The sequence below is a fragment of the Peromyscus eremicus genome, chromosome 1 (assembly GCF_949786415.1).
Source record: "Peromyscus eremicus chromosome 1, PerEre_H2_v1, whole genome shotgun sequence".
Classification (NCBI taxonomy): Eukaryota; Metazoa; Chordata; class Mammalia; order Rodentia; family Cricetidae; genus Peromyscus; species Peromyscus eremicus.
In genome coordinates, this window is record NC_081416.1 from 27448718 (window position 1) to 27472396 (window position 23679).

The 23679-nt window shown below is 37.9% G+C and overlaps 1 protein-coding gene across 1 annotated transcript in view; it reads right to left on the reverse strand.

Annotated features, from left to right (window-relative positions):
- Nucleotides 1–296: 296 nt before the first annotated feature.
- Nucleotides 297–23679, reverse strand: part of Kif20b (kinesin family member 20B) — a 70634-nt gene continuing 47251 nt past the window's right edge. Inside the window, exons 23-32 of the mRNA XM_059258815.1 lie at nt 22556–22681; nt 20888–21015; nt 19023–19178; nt 13986–14162; nt 11519–11629; nt 9180–9377; nt 6457–6558; nt 5935–6085; nt 3444–3586; nt 297–528 (exon numbers count right to left, since the gene is read on the reverse strand). Coding sequence (XP_059114798.1) covers nt 451–528; nt 3444–3586; nt 5935–6085; nt 6457–6558; nt 9180–9377; nt 11519–11629; nt 13986–14162; nt 19023–19178; nt 20888–21015; nt 22556–22681 — 1370 coding nt within the window. The 3' untranslated portion in view covers nt 297–450. The remainder of the gene's footprint in view (nt 529–3443; nt 3587–5934; nt 6086–6456; nt 6559–9179; nt 9378–11518; nt 11630–13985; nt 14163–19022; nt 19179–20887; nt 21016–22555; nt 22682–23679) is intronic.

The window sequence follows — 23679 nt, forward strand, 5'->3', positions numbered from 1 at the left end:
ATTAACATGACATAAACATCTAATTAAAGAGATTATCTTAGACCAGTGTGTGTGTCTCTGTGTGTGTGTGTGTGTGTGTGTGTGTGTGTGTGTGTGTGTGTGTTTGTATTCCACCTGCCACCAAGTGGAACTCAATGCCCAGGACCCACAGGGCAGGAGAGAATCAACTTCTATCTAGATTCTAGATCCTACTAGTTGCCCTCTGACCTCTACATGTGTGCTGTGGCAAGCACACAAGCCAAGCAAGCACACACACAATAAAGAAAAATTTAAGAGCCTTATAAAGTACACAAGTGTACTGTTGATATATTTATTGAGTTACAATTACATATAAAACACCAATCTATACAGAGGCATTTGATGCATAATATATACAATTAACTTTTAAAATTTACAATTTACAATGATTGTGAATATAAAATTGACATTGAAACAGTTTCCCAAAGTGATTTATTTGGCTGTTCTTGTTCGAAGCCGTCGTTTGAGAATCTGATGATCACTTTCTTTTACTTTCTGTTCCATTAAAATCTGAAATTAAAAGTTTTTCAAATATAGTTAAAAATAATGTCCTTATGAATGATGTGCTTTTTGCTTAATCACTGACTATAGTATGTGCATTAGAATTTCATTTTTCATCTTCTGAACAAGTACTTGTGAAAGAACATAGATTTTGTAAAGATTCATTCAACATTACCTAATTCAAGAATTAAAATCTATAGTCTACTGAATCCAAGGCAGACCTAAGCTTGAAATAATTACTAAAATATTTGGACACAAAATGCCTCAAAGCAATTTAGGAAATCACCATTCACAGCAATGAGGGTCTAACATGATGGGGAAGCACACTATGCTCTAACTCAGCAAAAACTATCTGTAGATGTAGGTATCTTTCTTCAGCCAAGAGGAGAAATCGTGCACTATCAGATAGTAAAATGTGACTAATAGAACAGTACACGAAATAGCATGTTCTAACTGACCCGAATTCTTTCCAGCTGCCTTTGATAACATATTTGTTAGCTACTATTACAAAACCAGTCTCTCTTATTTTTCTTGGCCACTTCCTGTCGAAATCCTTTAATTATGTTTCTATTTACACGTTCATCCACTGAGCCAATGAGAACTTCCTGTAACAGCTCTCATGAGAACAATGAATCAGAGTGATAACAACCTCTTTTTCTTAAAAAGGCCCAAAGGAAGCCAGGCGTGTGAGCACACACCAATAAGCCCAGCAACAAGGAGGCTGAGGCAGAAGGAACACTACAAGTTTGAAGCCATCACGGACTGCATAGTGAGAATCTTTCTCTAAAGCACAAACAGGACTAGAGAGCCGGCTCAGTGGTTAAGAACAGGAGCTGCTCTTGCAGACTTCGGTTCAGTTTCTAACACCACATGGTGACTCACTATCCTCCAATTCCAGGGGTTCCAGTACTCTCTTCTGGTATCCAAGGGTACTGTAGACATGGTACATATTTATACAGACAGACAAAATACTCATACACATAAAATAAATTTTAAATAAGAAGAAAACAAAGACCTGGAAGGCTTATAGAGGAAAGGTGAGAGAAAAATGGTGAAATATCAATTTTTTTATTTCTCATAGGTCCATGGACCCAGATTTATACAACTCTTGTAATAATGATAACACAAGGAAGAATAGCTCATAGAAATAAATGAATTATTAACTGTGGTAGATCTATTGATAGAAATATATTACTCTGTTGAAACTTCAAATGCCACTGCATGATATGTGTGTGTATATTATTGTAATATTTATATTAAGTTAATTTAAGACTAATATATACCTGAGATCAAAAGTATACATCTGTCTTAAGAGAGCTAAAGAAAACAAATTAAAATCCTAAGAGAGTTGGATGGCACAGCCATGTCTAATGGGAATGGCAAAAGTCATGAAGCCAGCACAGCTGCTTGACAAAGACTCAGAAAAGCTGAACCACATGATGACCAGCATGCCACTTTTGATAACCTGTTGCACACTTGAAGGACTTTCAATATTTGTACAATTGGGGGGATACTGGATTGATGGAAATTTTTTTATGAATCATTTATTGCTGCTTCTAAACTTCCCCAGGACAGTCCTGAGCATAATACCCCTCCCACTTTTAGGAAGATATCCTCATCTACTTGAAGGTCTTTCTTATACCTTGGAGGTTGTGACACATAAAGAAGCCAGAGGTCTCTTTATGAGGCTGTGAGACAATCTTGAAACATATGTCCTTGTACTTACTCAGGAACAAGATAACCAAAATAAACTTTAAAAGGTCAACAAGATTTGGTAGGCTAGAGGAGTTGGCCACAGATCAGATTGCAAGCCTCTTCCCACTATATACTCAGGCATTCATGTGGCATATATAGAGAGCAACAAAGTTAGATTAGCTGAAGTTACCACTGCCCTACACAGAGACTTATACTGATGGACAAAGAATGATGATAAAAGAATGAGATGTTGGGACCTCCCTTTCTTAGAAAAGTTAGCTCATGCAGAGCCACTGTGATGTCATATGACCAAAGAACAACAGAATGCCAGGATTGGACATAAATTCTATAAAGCTATAAAATGTAAGCACTGTATTATGCCAGAATTTGAATACTAATTGCAGCAGCATTGGCCTGAGGATTATTCTTGGGTACTCTGGCCATTAAGTGTTAATAATATATTGCTTGGGACATTGCAATCTGCGTGGGCTGGCTTGGGGATTTTTGTTTTGGTCTAGCATCCTTGTAGCCACAAAAGCTACTAGCCTGAGAACAGGCTGTCATATGCCTCTAGATTCTTAAAAATCAGGTTATGGGGTTAATGAATGAAAGTAGTTATAAAAAGATAACTGTATATCAAGATAACTCTGCCACAGTTTATCAATAATGACTAAAATAGATGCAAGAGGAAGTGAAACACATGTGCAAAAACAAAAATGATATGATCCATGTTTTGGAGCATCATGAATCTATCCTTGCTTACTGAATTCTGTGTAAAGAAACAGTCTGGCTGCTAGTCAAGTCAGTCAGGCAGCAAGATTCTCCCGACCACCTTGCCTGACTCACTTCTTCCCTTGCCAAAACCTTACATCCTCTCGGAACCTGCCCACCGCTGGGGCTGGCTCCTGGCAGTTGGAAAGATGGCTCAGAGGTGAAAAGCACTTGTTGCTCTTTCACAGGACCTGGGTTCAATTCCCAGCACCCGCACAGCAGCTCACAAACATCTGTAACTCCAGTTTCACAGGATCCAATACCCTCTTATGACTTCCACAGGTACCAGGCATGCATATGGTGCATAGATATACTATAACCAAAACATCCATACATGTTAAAAATAAAATGATTTTTAAAAAGAAATTAAAATCATAAAATTCAAATTGTTACAAATATTTCACAAGTAAATAGAAAATTATAGTTTTACACTGGTGAAAACTAAAATATTAGCTTACCACTTGGCCAGATATGTTGATGGGAGATGAAATTTCATTTCTGTATAATTTTCGTTTGGCTTTTTTTGGCTGAGATACATTTTCTTTACTTACTTCTACAGTTGAGAACTTTGGAGAACTCATTGTTTCAATTATCTTTTTTGCTGTAAAGTAAAAAAAAAAAAAAAAAGTTCTTGTGTTAATTTTCTAACTGCAAAGGTTTGAAATTCTTTTTTTTTTTTTTTTTTTTTTAGAGACCAGTGTGATATATCCTTTATTTAGCAAAATAATGGTAGTAGGCTCACCCTAGAGCCTATGGATTTAAGATAATATATTTTGACCATATTAACACCTCCCTACATTACATTCTCCTAAATCCATTCCTTTTCCCCTAACAGCCCAACTTTGTGTCCTCTTTTTTTTTTTTTTTTTTTTTTATTCACCAGGCAGGCTACCTGGAAAACAGGACCCCAAGAAAGACACAGGGATCGCCCAACGACAGAGAAATGGAATGAGATCTACATGAACAGCCTGGACAGGAGTGGGGGTAGTGAAGGGCGAGGGTCGAGGGAAAGAGAGCTTGGGTGAGTGGGAGATCCCAGCTGGATCAAAAACAGAGAGGGAGAACAAGGAATAGGAGACCATGGTAAATGAAGACCACATGAGAATAGGAAGAAACAAAGTGCTAGAGAGGCCCACAGAAATCCACAAAGATACCCCCACAACAGACTGCTGGCAATGGTCGAGAGACAATCCGAACTGACCTACTCTGGTGATGGGATGGCCAAACACCCTAATTGTCGTGCTAGAAACCTCATCCAACTACTGATGGATCTGGAGGCAGAGATCCATGACTAGGCCCCAGGTGGATCTCTGGGAGTCCAATTAGCGAGAATGAGGAGGGTTTATATGAGAGAGAATTGTTGAGACCAAGGTCGGATAAAGCACAGAGACAAATAGCCAAACAAACGGAAACACATGAAATATGAACCAATGGCTGAGGGGTCACCAACTGGATCAGGCCCTCTGAGTGGGTGAGACAGTTGATTGGCCTGATCTGTTTGGGAGGCATCCAGGCAGTGGGACCGGGTCCTGTGCTCATTGCATGAGTTGGCTGTTTGAAACCTGGGGCCTATGCAGGGTCCCTTGGCTCAGCATGGGAGGAGGGGACTGGACCTACCTGGACTGAGTCCACCAGGTTGATCTCAGTCTGTGGGGAAGGCTTTGCCCTGGAGGAGATTGGAATGGGGGGCGGGCTGGGGGGAAGGTGAGGGGGGCGGGAGGGGGGAGAACAAGGGAATCTGTGGCTGATATGTAGAACTGAATGGTTTGAAATTCTTAATGAGTTTCAGGCTAGCCTGTGCTATATGGGAAGACACTGTCTCAATATGGGAAGACACTGTCTCAAATACCCAAAACACTAAATAAACCAAATAAGTGAATAGAGAAATGTAATGGTAGATTTACTTTGATATGCATATATCAGGGTGCCATAATGAATATTCAATAACAATGTAAACAACCCTTTATATGTGCACATGCACGTGCGTGCACACACAAATTGTTAACAGTGGACAGATTCTAATTAGTAGACCAGACATTTTAAATCTCCTGCTCAAACACTGACAACCTGCAGACAGCCTTCACAAAGCCCTTTCTGTTTCGATTCAACTCTAACTCTAGCCTTTCCTTCCCCATGCCCCCCACTTCACTGCTCCCACTCAGATAATCCCACAAAACCTCTTCACACACTCTCCTTACCTCAAATTACATGTACATTTTATACTGTTCTATAGTCTACCAGCATTGAGACCATTCCCTGCAGTGAATATGCACATATGTATGTATACAGATATACAGAATATATATTTGAACAAAGATGTATTATAGAACATGTCCACATTATAGGTCACTGTTCCTCTATGGTCTCTGCATGAGTTCCTGCCCTAATATCCTTCAATGATGGACTGTGATGTGAAATTTTAAGTCAATAAACCCTTTCCTCCCCCAAGTTGGTATGGTATATATATATATGGATAGTTAATATTTACAGATATGTAAGACAAAAATAAAACCATTGCAAAGACACACAATACTAGCAGTGATTACCTCCAATAGGTCAAAGAGCACAATCCCACATTTCTATGCCCACATCCCATTTCCTTCCTAAAGTTTCCCAAATTTCCCTCATTATTATGATTGGCTTTCTCTCTCCCCCAATAGTATCCAACCACTTTATTTTACATCTACTATATTAAACAGCCTACTCTATCTAAATAATCACTTAAATGCGAGCCCTTCTAGTCCAATACATAGTGAACATCTAGGAACATCATCTTTTCATCTGATTTTTCCCACAGTACCCTAGATAGTATCTAGGACAAGACAAAGTCTGCCCACTCCAGGCATTAGATTTACTAAACTGTTAAATGTATATGCAACTAGGCAATAGAAAGCACTCTACATGTATTAAAAAAAAAAAAAAAAAAAGTCATTTAACTTTTCCACAAACCTTTTGATTGAAGAATTGTTGGAGAATGGTGCAAGAAGTCTCCAAATTTCTGTAGTGTTCCCTCTCTTTTTTTAGAGGTTATGTTTGCACTAGCTGTAGATGCCTGGCTCCGTAAAGAGTATGTTTTCTTAGATGATGGACATAAGGAAACCTAAGAAACAAACACTTTCTGTCACGTATAATGAAAATGTTACATGGAAATAATGGAAATAGTTATGGCCACAGTTAATTGAAGGAAGTTGGAATTAAGTTTGTGTATTAAGATCACAGGACTAAACAAGGCATACTGAGTGTGACAGCTAGTATAAGGAGGAGTGACCACATGAAGAAATGCCTGCTAATGGGCAAATGCTAAAGGTATATTCAAATATGAACTACATGTGTAGGAATGGAGGATAAATTGAATTTTAATTGGACATGACTGAATTTTAGAAAACTACTACTCAAAATTTGATATCTTACATCTAAGCTGCCACTTTATCATGTAAACTACAGAAACAGTCATCTAGAGCAAGGACAAACCTTTTGATCCTTTTTGACAGAGGAATCTCTATGTTCCAAAGCAGGGAACTGCACATTATTTCTGGGTGTAGAATTCTTCTTATTTTCACATTTCACCAAGTCCTAGAAGTAATAAATTATAGCACTGGTTACTTTCTTGATGATAATTTCTTTAGACTCAAAAAGAATATCTGTAAATGCTAAGAACAACTATCCTAATTAGTAAACAAAGACAGTTTGAGATAAAAAAAAAAAAAATCAATAGCAATGTTGAATATATTTGATTGCTTTTGCTAGAGATATAAAAGCCCAAACTATAAATCACAAGGCCTCATGACAATGAGGCCTCCAGCTTGGAACACAGTTGTGCTGAGGTTGAGAAACCATAGGTCAAAGTGCGAACTTAGCAATGGGATGGTCTGAGCTCAAAGGAGAACCTACAAGAACATGTTTCACCTGAACTTTACCTAAGTGCAGTCCTACATAATCATTTCCCATCTCCAAAAACATATATGCCTAAGATCTATCATTAAAATCTGGCAGCATCAAAAGAAAAATAAAACATCACGAAGGTAAAATGGAGAAATAAGAAATGGTACAATCCCAGTTAATCTCAGCAGTTAAGAACAATGGGATCAGGGGCTGTCCCTAACACTTTGGCTAGCTTTTGGGAAGCTATCCCTCATACTGGACTGCCTTGCCCAGCTTAAATACAAGGAAACATGCTTTATTGATAACCATGAGAGACCTGCTCCTTTCTGAACAGAAACAGAGGAGGGGAAACTGTTGCCAGGATACAAAACAAACAAATAAAAATATTTAAAAAAAGAAATGGCCCTAATTGTTCTATAGCTGAGTGTGGTGCACACACCTTTAATTCTAGCACTTAGAAGGCAGAGGCAGGCAGATCTCTGTAAGATCAAGGCTAGCCTGACCTACACAGTGAATTCCAACAGCCAAGGATATGTAAAGAGAGCCCTGTCACAAAAACAAACAAACAAACAAAAAAACAACAAAAATAAACAACACTAGGTACTTTTGCAAAGGACTCAGGTTCAATTCCTAGCACCCACATGGCAGCTCATTACTGTCTATAGTTTCAGGAGATCCAATACCCTCTTCTCGCCTCCCTAGGTACTAAATGCATGTGGTGCACAAACATGCAGGCAAAACACCCATCCACATAAAATGAGAATAAATAGATCTTTTTTAAAAGAAAAAAAAAAAGAAATCTTACAATATTTCATCTTTCCTAAATGTGCATAGCATCTTACTTTTCACTTTTCCACATAACCTTACAGAGGATGAAGCCTTTTGTGGGGTGTATTTACTGAATTTAACTATTAGAATCTTAGCTGTAAACAAAAGAATACAAGTATGCTAGAAGTGAGCAAAGTACAAGTAGAGAAGCACAGGAGACATCGCAGCCCAGAAGAGAAGGCCCAGGGTCACAAGCGGACTGCATGAAAAGCTAAGTCAGTTAAAGAGTAATCAAGGGAAGCAAATGAAAAAAGACGGCAAGGCTGAACCAGCTCATTTGGAGTGCTCAACCAAGAGCTTCTGGGTGTATTTACTGGAACAGAATAGAGCACTGTATAGCACTGCTGAACAGATTTTCACAAGTACCAAAGGGCTGATTTATTACAACAATGGAGATGTGACAAAATCAGATAAAATTTTACATTTCAACTTTATAAAACTACAACAATCAGAAAATCTTTTCTGAGATGCATATGAAGAAAACATACCAGGAAAATAAATTGTATTTCAACTTTTCCTTCTTAATACTAGGGGGGAAATGTAACAAGGAAAAAAATGAATGTAGCTTAGAAGATGATGAAATTCAAATATTTTAGTCATATTTAAAATGTGCCTATAAATAAATAAATGCTTCTGAAGATCTAACCACTAAGATTCAAGGCATTGCACGGACCACAGAGAAGCTATGCTCACTAATGCCTACTCGGGGAATGTATTACCTGACAACCAGGTACGGTGACTACTATTTTTGTTCTTCCACCAGCTTGAAAATACACTACTCTTTAAAGAAGTAAAGGGAAGTTGGAGAACTTTCTTTTGCCAAACATTTTAGGCTTCAAACAAGTAATTTTAAAAGCAAATATTATCAACTATTACATACCTCCCACAGAAAGAGAAAAACTTTAATATACTACTTCAGAGAGAACTAAGGATCAGAAGGCTACTACGTATGACTCACCAATCAATGTGGCTCAGGTGCAGTACAAAGTCCAGCAGCCCTACCACCAAGAAGCTGCACTACCAAGTGATAAAAGCTTCTACCCACCACTACATGGAAGGTCCAAGTCCTAATATTGGCTGACGGAAAAAGAATTTATTTTCCAAAACTTCCCATGATCATAGAGACTTAAGATTTTAGTTAAATGACAAAGACACTGATCAAGTATGTTTGCCATTTCAATTTCTCCGATTCCTTTATCAAACATTTCCCATCCCACTGGGGGTGACGGAACTGGGATACTAAAATAAGTGTCTAGTAAAATTCACCTTTATCTGACCTACTACAGATGAAATGAAGTAACGAATGAACTTCAATAAGCACAGCTTTCTGAGGACTATGAAGCTCCTGTATCATTCCATAAGTTGTGATAATGGGTCTCTAGAATGAGTTCTTCTGAACAGAGCAGTGCAGCATACTTAACTAAACTACAACTGAGCCTAATAACAGTATCTACTTGCTAAGTTTACTCATCAGGTAACTATACCTCCTCCATTTCATTACTCTTCCTCTTCCGTGCCTTGGGAATCTTAATTGTGACCGGGGTAGCACAACCAGGGTGCTTCACTGCCATTTTGTTTGGCTGCAAAGGTGTAAACTGAATCTCTAATTCAGGTTTTGGAAATCGGGTGCTTTGCACATTTTCTGTTGACACTTCACAAGAGTCCAGAACTACAGATCCATCCTACAACAAAAATAAAAATGGAAGAAAGGGTCATTCATTTTTGTAACATAGATTTATAAATGACAAAGAATTAATTTTCTCAAATGATGTTCAAGACAATGACTTAAGAAAGATAAAGGACTGAGCTGGACATCAGCAACGACAGAAGACTGACATATCTACACTCTCCAGGTTATACATGGTGTATTAAAACAGGGAAAAATAGGGTCAAGGTATAGACCAAGGACCTGGGTTCACTCCCTAGTACCAACAAATAGGATGGAGGCAACTTAATAGATCAGTATGACCCAGATTTTTATGATCCTAAGAGCTTTACATTTAAAGGATGACTGGACCCCATCACAAAACCTGCCAAGTCGGAAACCTCCAAGGAAGAATTTGATATTTTAAACAAGCACCACAATTACAACAGATTTAACTCTACCAACAGCTTCTTCGTGACACTTTCCCTTTAGGAAAGGAGTCTTTCACCTCCTGCCCTTTGATGGTTGCCATGGCTACTAGAGGTGACAGGAGAACACCAGTGTCCTCAAGTGCAATCACAGGAAACACTGCCACTGACATCCTGCCCCCTTCCCCCTTGGGAAGCTTTCAGGGCACTTTCCCTATTGAAAATGTCCCAAACCCAAAACCAGCCACTACACTGTGAGAAGTTCAGGCCACAGGCAGAGGTCACTATGCAAAATGAGTCACCCGGCCTTTCAGCCTCATTGATGATGTAGATTTCACACAAACAGTAAAAATACACCAAAAAGAAAGCCAAATTTGATTCCTCCAAAACCATGAAATAGACAATAACTACTAGAATTGTCAATAGGAACAGGAACCAAGAGATTTTAGGACAAAGTATATAAATTTATGGGGAAAGTAACATTCTATCATGCATGACCAGAAAAAGATCAGGAAGAAGGGAAGAAAGTTGTAAGGGAGGGTGAGTAAGAACAAAGTATAATGATGTCTGTATAGAAATGCCACCACAAAAACAAGTTTAAAAAAAAAAAAACGAAAACTTTCTGTATGGGGCTGGATAGGTAGCTCAGCGGTTAAGGGCACTTGTTCTTTCAGGGGGCTCGGGTTTGATCTCCAGCACCCACATGGTGCCTCACAACTCTAACTACCATGCCAGGAGATCTTCTAACCTCTGTGGGTACCAGGCATGCACATGGTACACAGATATATGTGCAGACAAAACAGTCATACACATAAAATAAAAAAACTTTCTGTATGGATCAAGTTTAAACTGTTAGACAAACTATTATTTGTATTAGTCACTAAAATCAAGACTAGAATACAAAAGAAAAACAGCTCATGTATTTTTCCTAGAATTAAAATGCCTTTCTCTCCCATTCTTTACTTACTAAGTTTCTGTTCACCTGTAAGCACAGCATGATATCATAATCATTAATCCACCACTACAACACCCCAGGCAAAACACAATGTATCTTGGGGTTCCTTCTAAGGCTCCCCTCATGAGTAACATTACTCTATAATAGGGACTTGTCTCCAACATTCCTAACTCCATGAAGATGGCAATCATGTCTCATTATGTTTGTGCCCTCAGTGTTTTGCAAAATTCCCAATGCTATGTAACCACAATAAATGTTTAAAAAAAGAAATTTCAAAATAATTAAAATATTTAAGTATTGAGTAATCCTATCTGAGGAATTCTGTCTTAAACACAAAACCCTAAACCCAATACAAATGTAGTGAGCTCATGTGGCTACTAGAGGTTGGTGGTAGTTATTATAATAGATACAAATTCAAAAGAAAGTAACGAAAACAAATATTGACCTTTATTTTATCTTTTATGGGATATTCTATTTGTGACTATCAATAACACTTTAAAGAGGAAGTAGAAGCCAGTGAGATGATCTGAGCTTGGTCACCATGGCCTATATAAAGGTGGAAGAAGAGAATCAACTTCACCAAGCTGTTCTCTGACCTCCACGTGTGCTGTGTGGCGAGCATACTGCCCACCCAAAAACAGACTTTAAGAAACTAAACCAAAAATAATTAAGTAACTAAGATAAATGAAATTTGGGGGTCTAATTTCTCAAGTCTCTAAATTCCCTTCACATATCTGAGTATACATAGCTAATTATGTAGCAAGGCCCTGTAAAACTCGATTACATCATACATACCTCTGCTGTATCCCTAGAAATTTCAAAACTTGTTGACTGAGGTTCAGTTTCAACTCCACCAACATCAAGTGAACCACTATGTTCAGGCTTGAGATTCATGGTTTGGTTTTCCTGAAATAAGAAAATCATTTGTAATCTGAAAATAAACATTTAACATAGAATTTTAAAAATTAAGACTTGCACAGACTAATTATTAGAAATGCAGACTTTAATAAACCACTTTTCAGTCCCTCATCATTTTCATCTTTAGACTAGGAAAATGCTGGGCAACTTACCAAATTCTTCTGAATCAGACACAGATGAGATCTGAAAGTCTGAACCCACTTGCCACTTTGTTATAGTTGTCTAGTTGAGTGTGAAAGAATCACTTTTAGCTGGGCATAGTGGTGAATGGTTATTATCAGCTTTCAGGAGGCTGGGGCAGGAGGACCACTGGTAGGGTGGTTCAGCAGGTAAAAACTACTGCATCTCAAGTCGCACAGCCTGAATTCAATCTTTGGAAGGCATGATGGAAGGAAAGACCTGAGACCCCAAGGATATCTTCTGACCTGTGCAGTGAGTGTGGACACGGCTGCATGTCCTCTATTTTCTAAACAGAGTGACACATCTAGCTATGTTAAATGGCAGAGTCAGAGCTTAGCTAAAACTTGAATCTCAATTTTGATAAAATAATTCTTGAAAGATTATAGGTGGGTTAGCAGGATGGCTTAGCTAGTGAAGACTCATGCCACCAAGCCACGGCAGACTGACACTGAGTTGGATCCCATAACCTACACGGTCGAGGGCAAATGACCACCATTCCCTATGGTTATCCTCTGACCTCCACAATCATGCTGTGGTCTTGTATGTACACCCACACACACACAAAATAAATAAATATAAAACAAGAAAAAGTAAGAAACCTACAGGCTGCTCAGTAATGCAAACACGGCCTTAAGAATTGAAAGAGAAAATAGTAACTAAATCATTCTTACAACCTACTCTTCATGCTATTTTCCTTTAAGATAGGACATGTTCCCAAACCTTATTTATGTGACTCAAAGAAATATTACATGTTTTAACTTAAATTCCAACGTTTATCTGAGCACAGCCATCACCAAAACGTACCCATGTCACCTCTTTAGCACTGGTAAGTCACAGACTCTACTGCATTCATAATGGGGAAAGCGGCTTGCAGCATTGGCTTTCCCTGGGCTAAGAACTAACCTTATGATGCTAAGAAGACAGTGTTCCCTATTTTATTTATTTTGAGACACAGTATCACTATGCAGCCCCACCAGGCCTGGAACTTGCTATGTAGACCAGGCCAGCCTCAAACTCACACAAAGTCCCCTCTCCCTATCCCCCATGCTCCAGGATGAAATACATGTTCACCATACCTGGCATGTTACCTATTTTAGATAGTTTAGAAATGCTCAGTATTTCCCACAAGGATCCTGCAATCATAGTGACAGCAGTCAATACCTAGTTTTTCTAACTTCCTGTTCTTTGTTATTTATACAGCATACAGTATACAGTCTCTATAGGAAGGTGTTCTTACCTAAGAGCAGTAAGTGTTCTGATGTGTGACACACATAAACACACTCCGCATGCACGGAATCTGATTCTATAACCAGGCCAGCCTTGCTCTTGCAATCCTTCCACCTCAGTTTCTAAAATGCTGAGGACTGACTCTAGCTATGCATGTCCATGCCTGACCAGAGCAGCACATTTGTATGGTTTGTGCTACTATGGACTGAATCCAGAACTTTGCACATACCAGTCAAGCCTTCCACCACTGAGCTACCCATCCCCCAGCCTTAGAGCAATCAACTTTTAAGTATAGACTGATTATTCATTCCAGAAAGTTTAGCTTCAAATATGCCCTGACTCTGTTTATCAGGATGTCGCTATCCACAAAAAATAAGCTCCCCATTTAGGATTTTCAATCCAACTCATGATGCCTCTCCATCACTATACTTACTTTAAAAATATTTTGTATCTTCACATACTAAAATTAAGGGTAGACTAGAATGGGTGCATTGGTGGTGCATGCCTTTAATCCCAGCAGGGACAGGTATATCTCTATGAGTTCCAGGACAAGTAGAGCTAAAATGAGACCACCTCAAATTTTTTTAATCAATTAATTAAATTTAATTAAGGGTGGATCCAATTATTCAAGTGCCACCAAAACCTCAAGCTAAAACACATTTTTACAATTCCAAGATAGATTAAGATAATCCTAAATTGTAGACTTTCTAATTACTTTAATCTGGGAAGTATGAACAAGCTACTAAGAAGAAGTGTTACGTTTGGCCATTGACGAATCAACTATAATAGTAAACACTGAAAATTCAAAAACCATGAAAATATGGAAAATGTTCAAGCTTTTGCTTCTTCTCTGATGTCCTGAGTAACTGCAGTTGGGAAGTAATTTGGAAGCAGTCCGTGCTCAACAGGAAGGTAGAGGAAGTGAGAGTGCACTGACCTGTCCCGCGCTTTCTTCTACAGCCCTTCTCAGTTGCAGGATTTCCTTCTCCTTCTGCTGGATGCTGGAGAGCAGCGCCTTCATCTGCACCTCTAAAGCTGTCACCAGCTGGTCCCGCTCCTCTCTCCACTTTTGAAGGTCAGCAGTTTTCTCTGCCAGCTGTGCTGTTAGTGTTTCCTAGTCAACAAGCACCAAAGTCACCGAAGCATAATGACACAAGTATAAATATGCCAAAATGGAACCCATCACCTTGTTTCCTAACTTAAAAAAATTAATTTAAAAATTTAACATAAATCATTATAATGAACCTAAGAATGTTTTTAAATTTTTATTAAATATAACATGGTGAATATAATACAGAACATACTATTCATTCATGTGTGGATAAAATGCTTATAAAATACAAAAACCACATTTTATATATTAAATACTCATGCCAGGAGTGGTGGCCCACACCTTTAATCCTAACACTGAGGAAGCATAAGCAGGTGGATCTCTGTGAATCCCTGGCCAGCCTGGTCTATATAGTGAGTTCTAGGCTAGCCAAGGCTACATGAGATCCTGACTCAAAATAAATGAATATCCACATATCTTATTTGTCCTTAGTCCACCTTCAAAAGAACCAGATTACTGGTAATTTCTTTCAATAAAATAATTATAGCTATAGCATTTTATATAACATTATTTCCAACAATATTCAAATAATAAAAGAATAAAATTACAGTACAACAAATGACACACCTCGTAGTTACTGAACATAGAAAAATGATGTAAGGGAGCTGACAGCTCAGCAGTTAAGAGCACTGGGTGCTCTTCTACAGGACATGGGTTCAATTTCCAGCACTCACAGGGTAATTCTAGTTCCAGGGGATCCAACATATTCTCTGGCCTCTGCAGGTACCAGATGCACACACACACACACACACACACACACACACACACACACACACAGTATACAGACATACAAGAAGAACACCCATAAAATGAAAATAACAAAAAAAATCTAAATATAAGAAAAATGAATATTTAAGTCATTTGTAGTGGGTTCAAACAAGCGTGAAATACTGTGTCAAATTAAAGAAAACATAGAAAATTTAAACATGGAAACTGCTAGCACCTCCAAGGACGAACCTGAAAACAGTGGAAACAGCTACCATTAGGAGGTGAGTTAACACTGAAGGTTTCTAGTTTCAATTGCAGAGGAAGTAGAAATCTTTGCAGAACAGAACAAGGGCCAGAGCCCATTACAAGGTCTTTCCTTCCAATGAGAGGGAATGAAGGCAGAGGGCCAGAGTCCCAGCTTAAAACAGCCTCGAAAACTTTGCACTGTACTTTCTGTGGCAGGCACTTCACAGAACAGAAAAAGGAGTCAAAGTCTTGTGAAGTACATCAGTGAAATCGGCAAAGGAAAGGAAGCAGTGGTGAACTTTTTCCTCTTGGCACACCACCAAAGCAATAACAAAAAAAAACAGTTTTAAAAGCCCCGTGAAAGTGCACAGCTTGGCCACTCTAGGCCCTCTCTAAACTACATTCTGGGAACCCAGAGCAAGTGTCAAAAGCTACGCACTGAACATGGCTTACAAGTATACCGTTAGCCAGAAGAAAAGAAACTTTAAACCAAAAATAAATAAATTAAAAAAAAAGAAACTTTAAATCAGAAAAACACAATATTCAGCAAGATAGAAATGCCGTCTGAACCATCATCTGCCCTTGAATACAGACAGTGGTCCAGGGGACTCCAACCATCAAGGACCACTTGGGAGTGTGACCAGTATCAACCAACACTACCATTGAAGGGCTTATCCAAAGGTAGGAGGAGATTAGGAACTTGGCCAGTGAAGGATCATCAAGGAGGCTAATAGAAGATCACCTAGAGGCATGAACAGGATCTGCTGTAGTCTACGAAAGACAGCTCAGCAGTAAAACTGTCATCTGCAAGCCAGGGAAGGAATACCTGCAGTTCAGACTAGAATTAGTATCAGGCACTTGAGGAAATGCAAATTAAACTACTTTGAGACTTTATCTTATCCTAGTCAGAATGGCATATATAAGGTCCTATGGTCAATTACCAGCACAAAAACAAATAAATGAGAGAAATCTCAAAACTCAATGATACACCTTGAGGTCTTTGAAAACTAATGCCATGAGATGAATCAGCAGGTCTGCCAAGCTGAGTTCAAACTCCAGAATCTACATCATAGAAATAGGGAGCTGACACCCTCAAGATGTTCTGACTTCCATACAGGAGCTGTGGCATATGTATATGTGCATGTACACACACACACACATACACAGTGGATGTAAGTGCACATCTTCACTAAATAAATAAAATATAATTTAAAAATAAAAGAAGTCATTTGCTAGTTGGAAAGAAAGGTGGAGGGAAGGAGAGAGGGAGGGAAGGGAGGGGTGCCAAATCCAGCCTAAGTAGACAACATAAACAAGATTGACAAACCCTTAGCTAACTAACCAAAACAGAGGAAAAAACACAAATTCAAGAGAAAATTAAGATGAAAAGGTAGACAATACAATAGACATCAATGAAATAGAAAATATAAACAATTCAGATAAAATAAACATAAGAAATACATAATAAGAAATAAGAGTTAAGCAATAATAAAAGTTTCCCAACTGAAAACATCCTAAGCCCAGATGGATTCACAGCTGAATTCTACCAGACCTTTAAATGAGAACTTGCATTAAGGGACTGGAGAGGCGCTCAGTAAGACACTTGCAGATCTTGCAGAGGACCCAGATTTCATTCCCAGGACAGACATAGTGGTTCACTAGGGTTCACTCCTGTCATTGTGATTCTAGGGGACCTGTTTTGAGCACATATAGACATGCAGGTAAAACACACATACACACATACAAGAAAAATAAATATTTTTTTAATTACATGTATGTATGTGTACAGGTACATGAGGAGACATCAGAAGCATCAGATACCCTTGGAACGAGTTACAGGAGGGAATTTTGAGCTGCCATGTGGATACTGGGACTTGAACTCACATCCTCTGCAAGAGCACTATGTGCCCTAATTGCTAAGCCATCTCTCTAGCCTTCATAAACCTCTAAAGAAAACCTATAAAGAGAGACGGGCAGACAGACAGACCATATGTATGTACTAATGCTCCTTAAACTATCCATAGAACAGAAAGAAGAAGAATGCTGTCAAGCTCATTTACAAAGCCAGCATTTCATTCATACCAAACAAGGGCATGAAACAAAATTATAACACAACATCCCTGGTGAATACAGATGAAGAAATTCTAAGTAAATTATTTATAATCCAAATTCTACTACACATCAAAAAGATTGTTCACCATTACAAAATAGGATCAATTCCAGGGATATGAGTAGGTTATCATACAAAAATCAAAAAATGCAATAAATCACACTAACAAACTCACAGAGATCACATGACTATCTCAACAGATCCAGAAAAAAAAACTTCTGACAAAGTTCAACCCTTCATGTTAACAGCCAGGAACAAAAGGTTCAGACCTCAACATAACAAGTCACATGATTAACCTATAGCCAACACTATACTAAATGGAGGAAAGGAAGGCAAAACATTTCTGATACAACAAAGAAAGAGACAATGGTATCCACTTTTCCACTCTTATTCAATATAAGACTAGACATTGTAGTGCAATAAGTCAAGATAAATAAGATAAAAATAGGAAAGGAAGACGTCAAACTATTCCTATTAACAAACAACATGATTCTGTATATAGAAACTATACAGAAAAATCTTAGGACTGATCAACATCTTAAGCAAAGTAGCAGCATACAAAATGAACAGAATTCAGTAGCTTCTGCATACACCAATGATAAACATAATAAAAAGAGAAACCAGAAAAACAATTCCATTCCCAATGGCTTTAATGAAAAACAAAATACCTAAAAATAAACCAAAGCAAGAAGTGAAAGCCCTCTGCAATGAAAATTTTAAAACACCAATGAAACTGAAGAAGACACTAGAACACAAAGACTTCTGTGTTCAAGTATCGGCAGAATTAATATAGTAAAATGCCCACATCACCAAAAATAATCTACAGTTTCAAATTCTAATGGCAATCTTCACAAACAGGGGGAAAAAAAAATCAATCCAAAAATTCACTTTGAACTACAAAAGATTCGAGATAACCAAAGCAATCCTAAGCAAAAAGAACAATACTGGAATACTGGAGACATCACAATCTCAGGTCATACTTCAAAGCCACCATAACAAACCAGCATGACACTAGCGTAGCAACAGATGTGTTTCCACAGGGAACAGAGAAGACGACTCGAGCTAAAACTCGCACAGCTACAAACACCTTAATTTTTGCCAAAGACACCAAAACACAATGGACAAAGCCCCTTTAGCACGCGGTGCTGGCAAATCTGGACAGCGAAATGCAGAATAAAAATGCCAAGATCCTATCTCTCTCACCCTGCACAAAAATAAATTCAAAGTGGACCAAAAGGCTAGAAGCTCTGAAACTGTTGGAGGAAAACACTCTGAGACACAAGCATTGGCAAAGTCTTTCTTTATTAGCTCAGGAAGTAATCTCTAGAACTGACAAAAGGGATTACAAAAAAGTCAAAAGCTTCTACACGGTAAAGGAAATAATAAAGTGAAGACAGAACATATAGAATCTTTGCTAGCCATACATCTGACAAGAGGATTACTATCTAGATATTTAAAAAAAAAACAAAAACAAAAAAAAAAAAAACCCTCAAAATATTAAACACCAAAAAAATCAAACAAACCCAATTTGGGCTCACGAGAACACACAGTTCACTAAAGATGAAATACAGATGGGCAGTAAACATGACAATTGTTAAATATCCTTAACAATCAAGGAAATACAATCAGGTATTTTCCAAGTGTCTAAATGAAGTGAGAAAAGCTAGGAAAACACAAGACTGAATGTCATGGTAAGACAATGGGGAATTATCTTACAAAAAGACAACCTGCTCACAACAAGAATTGGAGTAACTTTAACAAAGCAAGAGGAAATATACTGAAGAACCGCTGCTACCAACCACTTCGTTCTGTAGCTTTAAACAGCGCTCCCTGTCTTCAGCGTATTTTTTCATCTCTCTGTTCCGTAGATTCTCAGCTTCTTTTGCTTGAGTGGTAAGGGCTGCTTTTTCCTCTAACCACTTTTTTCTATCAGCTTTATATTTCTCTTCAGATTCCTGAGCAGATGATAAAAGTTATTTTCACATGGCTAAGTAGTAAGTCTCAATAATATTTTCATGCAATTCATCCATTTTTACCTTTTCAAAAAACATCAAATAAATGTTTTTGTTAAATAACAGTATCAATTTATTTCAGATTTTAAACAAGAACATTAACTGGTTTGCATCGCTTAAAAACAATATTTTCCTATGAAGTTCCTTCATCAATGAGCTTAAGATAAACTAAACAATTGACATTTCTGTAAGTGTTACAGTGACTCCAATAAATATACCTAAAAGGGGGGGGGGGGGAGTTGCACTGACATCTGGTCTGTAACAGTCACTTGAAATTGTATTGCTCCAAAAATAAAAAAAATAAAACACAGAATGACAAATAACCTGTATAATTTATTAAAGAATCATTTAGGAGAAATGGTCAGAGAACAGAGATAAGTGATTTTCAAACTGAATTCCGGAGATCTTTGCACTCACAGCAATCTAATTTCAGACACTGAAAATCCAAAGAAAACTCTAAAACCAAAACAGCAGCACTCCATATCAGAAATAAAGTTTGCAAGACAGGAGATTACAGTATCTCGGAGAAATGCAAACACAGCAACAATCTTAATATGGCAGATGTATTACAGTTTGTCACAACCAATGGATCATTTGCTCTAGCTGCTTTTGCATTTTTTAAATGGAAAGGACACACTCTAAAATCTATAATTAGTCATTACAAAGAAAAAGTAATTTTCCCTGTTATTTTCAGTAAATAACTCAGGGCACATGCCTTTAATCCCAGCACTTAGAAGGCAGAGGCAGGTAAATCTCTATGAGTTCAAGGCCAGTCTGGTCTATATAGTTAGTTCCAGGAAAGCCAGGGCTACATAGTGAGAACGTTTCAAAGACAAAAAATAAAAAACAAAACAGAGAAAAAAAAATCAGATGCAGAACTAGGCATGGGGCACATACACTTCCATAATTCCGAAGCATCTTGGGGGTAGAGGCAGGAGGATCAAAGTTCAAGGTCACCTCAAATATATATTGAGTTTCATGCTAGTCTCTAGTAGGTGCTAAATCCAATGGAAAAAGCATTTATTTACTCCAATACTGTATTCTATATCTCCTACATATAATACATTAAACCTGAACAAGAATATATATAAATATAAAATAAGATTTCCTTTATGTAGCGTATGTTCATGTTTCAATGTTCAGATATACAACTCTATTCCAAACGATAATCAAACATGGAAAAAGTTACCAACAATCAAAATAAGTCTCTCAATGACTGTCTTCTCCAGAGCAATATTTGCTAGGTAAAAAATGGAGTAGAAAAATAGATACAAAGACAACAAAAGCAGTAATTTAAATATTACATATACATGGGTCAGGTGGGCTTAGCAGGTAAACGTACTGGCTGCAAAAGCCTGTCCCCTCAAAGCCAGACCTAGAACCCATGCTTTAAAATATACATGGTGGTGTACATCTGCAACACATATAAAACATAAAATTGAGGACACAATCACTGTGATTTCATTGGCTCATAATAAATTATGTCTTGGGAATTTTCCCCAGGATATTTTCAAACTGTGTTGAAAGTTTCTTCTCTATATTAATCACTATGCATTATTTCACCCACAAAACTAGCTATAAAATAGAAAATGCTGAGTTCTCTTCTCAGAAACCCAATGGACAGAAAGGAGGGAGAGAGAGAGAAATGATACCTGCAGCTCGTCCTGAAGATTAGTGAGCTTCTTCCTAAGTACGTCTGTGTCATCCACAGGTTCTTTATTTGACCGTTGATTACTTCTAGCTTCCAGATCTTTGAACTTTTCTTTCCATTTATCCAATTCTAATTTAAAGTACAAATAATGTTATGACATGTAGCAGTATGTAAGGCTGGCCATAAATAAATAAATAAATAAATAAATAAATAAATAAATAAATAAATAAATAAATAAATAAATAAATAAGGAAAGAAAGAAAGAAAGAAAGAAAGAAGGAAGGAAGGAAGGAAGGAAGGAAGGAAGGAAGGAAGGAAGGAAGGAAGGAAGGATTGAGAAGAAAAAAAGTAGCAGAGCCCAAAATATACACCAAAATGGTACTAAAATTATCCTAACAGCTGACCTTTAAGCACTCACCAAATTCTTTCAGATTACCTTATTTGTTTGTACGTATGTATGTACATGTTTGTATGTGTGTGTAATTTTTCTAACAGCTGGTTTTTAAGCAGTCTCAACAAATTCTTTCAGATCACCTTATTTGTTTGTACACATGAATGTATGTATGTGTATCACACATATGCCTGGTACACAAGGAAGTCAGAAGAGGGCATCAGATCCCCTGGACCTAGAGTTACTGATGGTTGTAAGCCACCACAGGGGTGTTGAGAACCAAACCCCGGTCCTCTACAAGGTCAAAAACTGCTCTTAATCTCTGAGACATCTCTTCAGCCGCCCTCACCAAATCCTAGTGAAAAGAAACTACAGGGACTTCTCATGTGCTCAAAGATAATCGTTCTAAGTATTGAGTAAAAATTTATTTTAATCTGAAATTACATGATACAATTATTGAAGTGCTCAAGAAAGGAAAAAGTCTATGAAAATAAGAACTTCATCCACCAATACACAGTTCAAGAGTTTACTGAGTACTCTCACATTATCATAATACTAATGTGCGATCAAAAATGTGCCACATGCCATAAGTCATCACCAAGCACACTTCACAGATGCAGATAATAGGCTAACACAGCAAATGTACAAAATTACATGTTAAAAAAGTCATAAAAATAAGTACATACAAAAAAAAAATAAGTACATACATTTCTTTCCTTTTGTATCAGACTATAAATAGCTTAATTAATAGTAAGTGTTGTAATTTTCTCTACATGCTAGAAAAATGGATGATGCTGACAGCAATGGAATCAGTACTTAATAAGATAAACAAATTAATGCTAAAAGCTTACAGATACAAATCAATCAAATTGCTTTTTCTTCATAGATTTCTTATTTTATGTGGATGAGTGTTTTGTCTACATATGTGCTCTGTGTACATGCCTGGCATCTGCTGAGATCAAAAGAGGTACTGGATCTCCTGGACTGAAGGTATACATGGTTGATTGTAAGCCACCATGTCGGTGTAGGGAACTGGACCAGATTCCCTGAAAGAGCTACAAGTGCTCTTAATCACTGAGTCTTCTCTCCAGCTCCATCATGGAGCATTCTTATTTCTTTATGATACACAACTTTACTCAGAAAACAATCATTTTTTTCACAGTGGAAAAGACAAGTGTCAAGGCAGTCAAAAATTATGAATTATTATAAACTTTATACCATTTTGAAAAGGAAAGTTAAAGCAAAAAAAGTAAGTTTTGAGATGCAGTTTCACTTTACCTCTGGCTAGCCAATCAGCTTCCTCTAGCTTGGCCTCAAGCACTTGGTCTTGTTCTACCTGAGTTTGTTCTTGCTCTTCTAGTGTCAATCTCATGTCTTCAATCACCTTCTCTTTAACACTTAGATCTAAATGTGTGAGAAAAACTGTTGTTAATAGTTCAATTCAAAATATACAAAGAACTCACATAATTTTAATAACAACCTGGACGTGAGTGGGGGTAATGAAGGGCAAGTTTCGAGGGAAAGAGAGCTTAGGGGAGCGGGAGATCCCAGCTGGATCAAGAACAGAGGGGGAGAATAAGGAATAAGAGACCATGATAAATAAAGACCACATGAGAATAGGAAGAAACAAAGTGCTAGAGAGGTCCACAGAAATCCACAAAGATACCTCCACAATAGACTACCGGCAATGGTTGAGAGAAAGCCCGAACTGACCTACTCTGGTGATAGGATGGCCAAACACCCTAATTGTCGTGCTAGAAATCTCATCCAATGACTGGGGGAATCAGATGCAGAGATCCACGGCTAAGCCCCAGGTGGAGCTCCAGGAGTCCAATTGACAAGAAAGAGGAGGATTTGTATGAGCGAGAATTGTTGAGACCAAGATTGGAAAAAGCACAGGGACAAATAGCCAAACGAATGGAAACACATAAACTATGAACAAATAGCTGAGGAGCCCCCAACTGGATCAGGCCCTCTGGATAAGTGAGACAGTTGATTAGCTTGAACTGTTTGGGAGGCATCCAGGCAGTGAAACCAGGACCTGTCCTCAGTGCATGAGCTGGCTGTTTGGAACCTGGGGCTTATGCAGGGACACATCGCTCAGCCTGGGAGGAGGGGACTGGACCTGCCTGGACTGAATCTACCAGGTTGAACTCAATCCCCAGGGAAGTCTTTGCCCTGGAGGAGATGGGAATGAGGGGTGGACTGGGGGGAAGGCGGGGGGGGGGGGGGGGAGGACAAAGGAATCAGTGGCTGATATGTAAAATTAAATTAAATTATAAAATAAAAAAAATTATAAAAAAAATTCAGAAAATATGTAACTGAAAATAATACAGAAATAACCACTGAAACTTAAGACCTAAATAAATACAAAGGTATATCCAGCATTAATGAAAGATTTT